The sequence below is a fragment of the Cariama cristata genome, unplaced genomic scaffold, assembly GCF_000690535.1.
Source record: "Cariama cristata isolate BGI_N322 unplaced genomic scaffold, ASM69053v1 scaffold17690, whole genome shotgun sequence".
Classification (NCBI taxonomy): domain Eukaryota; kingdom Metazoa; phylum Chordata; class Aves; order Cariamiformes; family Cariamidae; genus Cariama; species Cariama cristata.
This window is the reverse complement of record NW_009594254.1, coordinates 1-9,170: the sequence shown is the minus strand read 5'-3', so window position 1 is coordinate 9,170 and position 9,170 is coordinate 1. Positions and strand designations below refer to the sequence as shown.

General features: G+C 50.6%; 1 protein-coding gene across 2 annotated transcripts in view; it reads left to right on the top strand.

Moving 5' to 3' along the window:
- Positions 1–3,724, top strand: part of LOC104159489 (disabled homolog 2-interacting protein-like) — a 10,026-nt gene extending 6,302 nt beyond the window's left edge. Inside the window, exons 3-5 of one of the 2 annotated variants that reach the window (XM_009697412.1) lie at positions 481–683; positions 1,711–1,798; positions 3,401–3,724. In XM_009697412.1, coding sequence (XP_009695714.1) covers positions 481–683; positions 1,711–1,798; positions 3,401–3,568 — 459 coding nt within the window. In that variant the 3' untranslated portion in view covers positions 3,569–3,724. Of the gene's footprint in view, positions 1–480; positions 684–1,710; positions 1,803–3,400 lie in introns of both variants that reach the window. The other variant, XM_009697418.1, reaches the window with a different exon arrangement.
- The last annotated feature ends 5,446 nt before the right edge of the window (positions 3,725–9,170 follow it).

Genomic DNA, 9,170 nt, shown 5'->3' with positions numbered 1-9,170 from the left:
GCGCGGCCTGGCGGGAGCCGCTCACCGCTCGTGCTTGGCTTCCAGCACGTCCAAACCGCCCGCATTTATTGTTGTAAACTGAAGAGCTTGCGTGTAAACCCAAAATCCCACCAGTGCAGCTCCTCCTGCCTGTGTTTAGCCCCGTGCTGTTGGCATGAGGCAGATGCCAGACGCGTTTGCCATTCACTCGCTCTAACCTGCATGCCCCATGTGAAATGCCAGACTCTGCTAACAACCCATTCTCTGAACCTGCCAGTGACCTGCCCGCCCAGTGGAACGCAGCATCGCTCCTAGCGCAGTGTGGAGAAGACTGAAGAGGAGGTGTCGGCAAGCGGGGTTATCTGATACGGGTTTGCAGCTAGCCTAACGCGAGGAGAGGGGCGTAATTGCGTTATGGGGAAACCCTGGCAAGGGCAAAGCCCTGCTAGGTTACATGCCACATGTGTTTTCTCCTCCTGTGTCTGTCCTTGCGTGCTGTAGTACCAGCAGGACCTAGTGGTGCTGCAGGACAAGCTTCGCATCTCCAACAAGAAGCTGGAGGAATATGAGACCCGCTTCAAATGCCAGGAGGAGACGACGCAGAAGTTGATGCTGGAGTACCAGGCCAGGCTGGAGGAGAGTGAGGAGCGTCTCCGGAGACAGCAGGAGGATAAGGAGATCCAGATGAAGGGCATCATCAGCAGGTACAGGGGGGATGGGAGAGCTGGAGATGACAGTAAGGCGGGCAGCCTGGCTGGTGTTAGAGCTGGCCCCTGCTCAGGAGAATCAAGTTTTTTTGGAGGTGCATGCAGGTTTCCCATGTGGGTTTTCCAGCATTTATTCACTTCTTGCCCTCTGAGTTACAACCCCTGGGGGACATTTCAAGCCCTGACTCTTTGGGTCCCCCCATCAGTGTTACCTGGGACAAGGGAAACCCCGACGTCTTCCTGATTCACAAAGGCAAAACTTCAGGAGGGAAGAGCTGGCAGCCTGCCTCAGTTCTTGGAGGATCTGGCAGGCTTGCTCCTCTGTTCATATAAGCAATAGATGTAAAGATCACAATATTTTTTTCCTGACATTTAGCTAAAGTTCTCATCACTATCCTATTACTCCTAGCTATAAATCCCGTTTGCCCACCCAGTGGGATGTGGTATTTACATGTGTCCGGGACATAGACTGTTCCAGTGCAGCTAGCTGCACCTTTACCTGAGCCAAGCCAACTTAGTGCTTTAATCATCCTTCGTGAACGGGTCGGCATTCGCTGTTCGGTATCACTTAAGCTTTGGGACAATCTGCTATAGAGGTCTGTAGAGAAGAGTAAAAGAGCCAGAACAAAGACTGGTTCTAAGCTATTGGTTTGTGTGTAAGAAGAGGTAGTGCCAATGACTGCGTGTCTTCTGTGTGCCCAAATGCACAGCTGCAGGTCCTGGGAGCAGTGTGTGCCTCAGCATTGCAATTTCAGATGAGACAGTTTGACCTGGTGTGGATGATGGGGGCTGCGATGTGAAGCCAGTTCCATCTGTAGACTAGCTTCTCTGGTATTTCATCTCTCTTCCTACGTGCTTCAGAGATATACGTCACCCCTTTGCTTCTGTGGTGTCAAGGACTAAATGAGGACATCATCTGTCTAATTTGCTCTCGGTGGCTGATAGAGACATGTACGAGACTAATAACTGGGCTTAGCAGAGCCCCCAAAAATGTAATTTTTTTTCTTTTCTGTTCGGCTGCCAGACTGATGTCAGTTGAGGAGGAGCTAAAGAAGGACCATGCAGAAATGCAGGCTGCTGTGGATTCCAAGCAGAAGATCATTGATGCACAGGTGAGTCCCCGCTACCAAGGGCTGCAGCACTGCTCGGGGTGAGCCTGCCAACCTGCAGCCTCCCTGCCACGCAGCAGTGCCAGCTCAAGCACGGTGAGACTGCGCCGTGGCAGAGCGGGTCAGGCTTCAGTGGGATGTGCTTTACTGTCACAGCATTCGCATTCGTACAGCTGTTGCCAGCCTTGCAGCTTGGCAGGCGCCACGCAGGATGTGGGGGGTGGCAGTTTGTAGAAGGATCATGCCCTCAATTCAGTCAGTTTGTGGAGGGATCATATCCTCGTTGGCTCTTGGTGCTTTGTTTCCAGTAATGCTTGCGGAACCTGGGTACAGGGAACATAAAGCCGGACCAGAGCAAAACCAACGTGTTTTTTTCAGCCTTTGGGTTGTGGCTTGCAGGATTGGGAAGCTCAGTTATTGCTATAGATTACAATGGCAGAGGAGCATCAGGTGATGGGTGCAAAACACTGTGCTTGGAAAAGAGAATTCGAAAATACAGTCCATAATCTCTTCATTTGTCTAGGCAGAGATCAGCATCTTCTCTGCAGCTAGGCCTTCCTACAGGTTGTGGCTAGGTGATGATAGTATATTCTAGGCTTATTCTTAACAACCCTGTTAATCACTTATGAGTCAGTACTCATGACTAATTTACTGTATAGCTAATTAAAAAGAAGATGAGGCAACAGTAGTAACTTTGTAAAAAGAATCACTGTTATTCTGTAGAGTAATTTGTTCAAAGGTAGTAAATTATCCTGTTCCCGTCTGCACTCCGGCAAAGCCTAGCAGGTACAGGGGCACCTGTAAGGTGCGAGCGGCGCAGCCTGCAGCCTGCCAGCAGCTCTCCACAGGCTGTCCTGTCTCCTGCCGTCTTGCGTGTTACGTGTGAGGTGCTTACCATGAGCCACTCTACACTGCTCTTTTTGTCATCTCGGGCTGTACAGTAGCGTTGGACATGTTCTTACACGGACCTTCAAAGTTACATGCAGGCAAAGTACTGTGGCCCTCCGCATTGGTTCTGTTCCCTTCTGCTAGTGGCAGACGGAGAAGGGCGATGGCTTGTTCGGTGTCGCAAAGAAAAGGAGTCGCAGAATCAGGCTGCAACACAGAAGCTCTTGCTCCCATCCTTACGATACTGTAATTGGTGAGAGTTGCCATCAAAGCCATCCTGGGAGGCCGCAAGTCATTTAAACTATTAATTTACACTGACAAAAACCAATTAAACGCTGACAGGAATAACTGTCTTGGGAGAGCTTTGTTTTAGAAAAGGAATCTTACCATCTTCCTAACAGCTGCAGTTAGAGCAAACAATACAAAGGCTTTCTGTATAACCCAAGAATTGGAGAATCTATGTTACCTCCATTTTCTTCAGGATGCTAAAGTGCATTTAGCTCACATTGCACAGGCAAAGTACATTTGTGGCCCTGCTAATAGCAACAGATTTCAAAAAATGCTGTACTTAAAAAACCCACACCCAGAAATGCCAAAGAGAAAGGTCCTGGTCCAAGAGGCCTCTGGGTCGCTGCCTCAGGACAAGCCCTGGCATCGCAGCGGGACAGGTCTCCATGCGTTCCCACTGACCGTTCCCCTCTGCCCGTTTGTTTGCAGGAGAAACGCATTGCTTCACTGGATGCTGCCAACGCACGGTTAATGAGTGCCCTTACTCAGCTGAAAGAGAGGTACAGCATGCAGACACGTAATGGGATCTCCCCCACAAACCCAACTAAATTGCAGATTACAGAGAATGGAGAATTCAGAAACAGCAGTAATTGTTAACCCGTGGAGGGTGCTGCCGCAGGAGAGGAGGCCTGGCCAGAGAGACCGTGCAGCAGCAGGTGTGAGCCCCGGCTTCAAAGAACGGCTGCTCTCTCCCCCCCGAGAAACCAGCTCCTTGCTGCGGACGGCGCGCTTGACTGAGCCTTTGTGGGAGATGCTAATGCCAGCACATTGAGGGGACGGAAAGCTCGAGTGTGAGATGAGTGGCATAAGGAAATAACATATATTTGAGAATTGCTGTCACTGTTGGATTTAAATCAGTGTTTAATGTTCAAACAAAAGTAACCTTTTCCTTCTAAACTGCCCAAAGGATATGCCTCCCCCTCCCAGCAAGGAATAACGTCCTTGTCATTGCAGTAAGCGAAATAAAGGGAGCTGGGCAGCGCCTGCAGCAGGCAGCGGCCCAAAAGCGTGGGGCTGGATGTAGCCGTACGAGGGATGGCAGCAAAGCTTGGCCCGCGCCTCCTGTGCCTCCCCCCCGGAGCACAGCCCTCTCCCACAGCAAACCCCGAGCTGAGCCCAGACGCCTTTCCTAATGTGGCTTTTGTGAGGCCGCTGACTTTTACAACGGGTGCCTGTCCACGGGGCATTTATGCAGCTGATTAGTGTTTAATTAACTCAGCCCATATAGGGAGCACAGTCCAGATGGAAGGTCGGGGCGCACGCTGTGCGATGCGGTAGCCGAAGGGGTGCTGCGTGGGGAACACGGTGGCAGGGCAGCGGAGAAGGGCCGGGCTGGCGCTGCCGGGGGTCCCTGGGCAGCCCAGGGGAGCAGAGCAAGCCCAAGGCTCTGGCACGCAAGTGGAGAGAGGAGCTGGCACCTGGTGAATGGCGACTTGACTCCTCTCTACAGCTTCTGCTCTCTCACAAATAATGGGGAAGAGTCGTTGTAAGCAGTAGCCCCAGGGCACTGTCCCCCACACGCACACTTCTGGCCACAGAATAAAGTAAATGTTGCCTGAGCTTGGTCCCCGAGCTGTGAATGAGGTACAGGGGCTGGATGTCCTGCTGCCCGTTGCGGTAGAGGGGGAGCGAGGGGCTACGTGAAACGGCCAGCTTCTTGCCTGACAAAGGGTTCGTGATGGGGATGTAATGCTCTGTGCAGAGATTTTTACTATTTCTGGGGAGAAAAACAGACAAAGAAACAAGAAAAAGCCCTGAAGAACCATGAAGATCGGTAATTGTATTTCTTTTCTTTCACAGTATGCATTAGAAAAAAAAAGATCCCATTTTCTGGAATACTGTCCTCTTTAAATTGGGAATGAGCACTGCATGGAAATTAACCGGCTCGAAGAATGTAAAACATGGTCATAAGGGAGTAACCACCAAGAACAGCAGCCACCACCGAAAGCCCCCTTGTCAGGAGCACTGTGCAGGCATAAGCCAGGATTAGACTTTCCTAACTGCTGAAACACGCAGATTCGGCACATTCAGACACGTTGTGCTCAGCGGAGGGGTCACCTCCTTAACGGGGGATTGTGCCGCTGACCTGCCGCCACGGTGTGTTTGTTGGTTTGTGGTGTTTTTTTTTAAGTTAGTACTTGATGACTCCCACTCTCAGAGCAGGTCACTCGTACCAAGAGCCAGAGAGATTTCTCTGAGATACGGATGACAGTGTACAGTGTACAGGACATCTGCCTATTCCTCCCACTAAAGTTTAACACACTGCTCAACGCCTGTCCTAGCTCCTCCTGCCATGTGTAAATGTACAGTCAAAGGGCCTAGGATGTTCACTGAGCTCCGCACAGCTTAGGTACCGTCTCCAGCCTCCCGCTGCCGAGGCTGCCCGAGCAGGACGCTCTTTGCCAGTAAGCTCTGCATTGCCATGCTGCCCCACAGCCATAAGGCTCATTGACAGCATTCTTCCACATGCACTTGTTTTCAAAATTAAAGATGCTTTTCTTTTCCTAAACGTTTTTCTGTTCCCTGGAAGCCCTGGGCCAAGCCCGGTGCAGCCTGGTCCTTGGAGGAGCGAACGTGTTGCCCTGAGGTCTCCACAGCCCGCCAACGCCTGCCGAGTGGTGCAGTCACACAGCAGACCCCAAACGGAGCTCCTCAGAGAAAAGTAATAACTATTTATGACAAGTACAGTCACCTTTGAATTTTGGAGACTAGCACAGATGGCTTTGAAGAACCTCACAAAACTGACAAGGTTACAACTGGAGAAAGCCGCAGACAGGTTAGGGATGTACAGGGTCCTGTGAGCCCTTGGGTACGCACACGCACAGCTCCCACTGTCTCAGAGTCAAATACATTGTAAGAACCCTGCAAAAAAAGACTACTTTAAACCGCTGTTGCCCTGAGATGCATGTTTAGAGCTGATTGATTGAGTTCCAAAATACTGGTGTTGCGAGAGGTGGGAAGTTTTTCAAGAGAAGTAACATAGAGGAATGGAAACACTAAGAGGGCACGGGGGCGGGCGCCCCACCAGCGACGTTTCCATTCATACACGGAAATAATTTTGGGATGCAGTCAGTGCTCTGCGTAAGAGGTGGAAAAAAAGAAACACCCACAAAACAATTGTTTAGTACTGAGGCTAAGCACAGTACATCTTAATCTTCTCCTCAACCACAAGCCAAGGCACTGCTCCCCCCTGCCCCGATCTGTCAGAAACTCCTGGTTAACCTCAAACTTGCAAATTACTGAACACACATTGTTCTGCTGAAATAGCAGGAAGACTTAAATCCTTCCACAGCAAGCTATTAAAATATCTTTAAAAGTTCCAGTGCCAACACCTTCTGGAGTTGTTGCTTAGTTTCCTGAGCCAGTATGAAAAGAAATTCAAATCGGGACGAAGTCTTGTGACAGTAGAGAGATCCCCTCCCCATTTTCCACCCCGTCTCCTTCCCCTGCAACTGTCAACAACTGGACCTAAACGTGACCTTCCCCTAAAAAAGATTTGGGGGTAGGTTTTTAAGATCCGGGCTCAGTTCAGTTCTGTTACTTCAGTTTGTGTTTCTGTTATTTATAAACTGTACATTTAAATATGTGCGTGTGTGTGTGTGTGTGTGTGTGTGCGCGTGCGCATGTGCACGCGTGTCCACGCGTGAGCGAGCACGAGAGAGCGTGCAAGGACGCGCGAGCCCCGCGTGGCCAGGTTACCCGACGGGGCCTCGGACCGGTACCTGGCGTAGCAATACCCGAGGCAAGCCCAAGCGGTGCTGGCGGCACCAGAGCAAAGCAACCACTACCCGTAATGTTTTGTGAGCGGCTCCATTTTCTTGTTTTGTTCTTGCGCTTTCTACAGTAAGAGGCTGTTCTAGTGCAAACTCGTCAAAGTGTAAACAAAACAAAAACACACTCAGATTTTTATCTTAATACAAGTCTTAATATTTTTTGTAAATGTTTTCAGTGTTTACTGTAACGTATCTATCTCACTAACAGTTGTATATAGTAACTTACTTCTGGTGCTGCTTATTCGGTCAGGATTTGGCTGTATCTCACTGCTGTTTTGGAGAGGTGGACTCAAGCTAGCAAATCTGGATCCAGACACAGGTTATGATTTCAGCCTCCTCCCTTGGGGACCGGAGGGAAGGGAGAGAAGCCAGGGATCCAGGTTTGGGGTTGGCTCACCTCAACGATTCTGTTTTAAGAGTTTTGATTTGGGGTTTTGTTAAACTGTAGTGAACGCTTCCAAAAAAATGAGCAAAGTTTTGTGTAAAGGGGGATGGAATGGACTGAACAGTATCCCGCGGTCTCTGCAGACTGTAAGTATCATCGTTTTGGACGGGGATTATGGCTTCAGTGCCAAAAGACTGGAGGGACCCACGTCCTTCCCCATGCCAACTAATACTACAGTGTACTCACCAGCCCCTTTTGCACCAGTTTAAGCAAATCCTGCCGCCATCCAAAGAGTCCTGTGTCACTCTGCATTGTCATTTGAGTCTGGTTGGTTTTGTTCTCTGCTTTTGCGGTTGTGAAGCACTGATTGCACTGTGAGAACAGGCGGAATCCTCTGGCCTGGCAGCCAGCTCCATGGGTTGCTGCAGGGTCTGCTACTACTGATGGTCATAAAGGGCGAAGGGACTTGGTGGACCTAAGCGAGGCATCACAGGCTCTCCAAGGAAAGCAACCAGCAAGTAATCCATCATTTCCAAAGGTTAGGGCGCTCACAGGCTTTTCCCTGTTAGTAACCTCCATGCCCAGATGCAATAGAAAACACACTGAGGTCTCTTCTGTGGTGAGCAAGGAGAGGATTTTTAGTCACAGCAGGCGGAAGATAATACCCGGGTGGGTTCAGCGAGGACAGCCTCAGGCTGTGGCTCATAGATTTGATCTGCAAGGGGCTCATTTCCCCCAGCGGTCCCGGGGCAGGGCTAGCAGCCCCGTGAGACGCCTTTCCGACAGCAGCACCGCCGACCCGTGGTGTGCAGCAGCTCCGCCGCGGTCACTGCCCTGTCCCTGACACGAAGCTTTGCCTGGGGACCACGAAGCGGAAAGTCCAAAGGGAACAACTGTGACGCCGTCCCTGGGGTGGGCGAGCTCCCGTGCCGCACTCCCTCCTTCCTGCCCGCGGTGATGGTTGGGGTTGGCCTCCTCCCCAAAAGTCTGCCATCAAAGCAGCCCGGGCCTCCGGCCTGGCCAGTACCGGGACCTGACGTGGGTCAGAGCGCACGGCCTCGTGGCCACCAGGAGATCCCGTCACTGGCCACGCGAGGGGCAGTGCCCAGCTCCGAGTAGGCCTCTGACTCTTCAGGGCAATTTCAGAGGAGACTGCTTAGCCCCGAGCCTTGGACCTGTGGCACCTGCCCCGAGAACTGCCAAGCCCTGCTCGAGCCCTGCACAGAAAACTGTTGCCTTTTTATTTTCCGTTGGGGAAAATTACACATGGGGGGAGAGGGAGGACAACAGCAGCATGCCGACATGCAGCTCATGGGCTTTACAAACCAAATCCAGTCTTGAGGGCGTTGCACAACATTCAGAAACAACCACGCTTCGAAAAAAGGGTGTCACGGTCAAGCATTGACTTTCACAGATCACCCGAGCTGTGACACTGCTGTAAATGCCACGTGGTTCTGCATCAGCTACCGGTACCCCAGAGTGCAGTCTCCATGTTCACATGTTCCTTTATCATACATCACTGTGTCTTAAGAGATACCTCTCTCTGTATATCTGCTTAGGCTGATACTTGTTCCTGATAAGCAGTCGCTATGTTTTATATCCTCTTATAAAGAAAAACAAATCTTTTTTTGTAAGTATGTTTAAAAACAAAAAAGCAAAGTGGAAGTGTTGGCTGAATCTCCTTCAGCTCCTTTTAAACTATGTAATAATGTACAGAGAAAGTTGTTGGTGTTCAAAGAAATGATGTGCCCGTGCAATTTATGTACATTTGCAATTAGAAATATTAAAGATTTATTTAGATATTTTACATAAGTGCTCCAACATCTCTACTCAGTCATTTCCAGTTTTTAGCGCGTCCTGGCCCATGCTGCCCACGTACACACACGAATGTTCGTTCTACCTGTCTCCCCAGACAGATCATCTAAAATGCTGCTCCCAGTAGCATTTGAGCCACGGCCTGGCTGACCACCGCCTTCCCGTCCAGCACCCATCGCACAGCTTTGGGGAGGGCTGGGCGCTAGGGAGTCTTCAGGGACAAGCC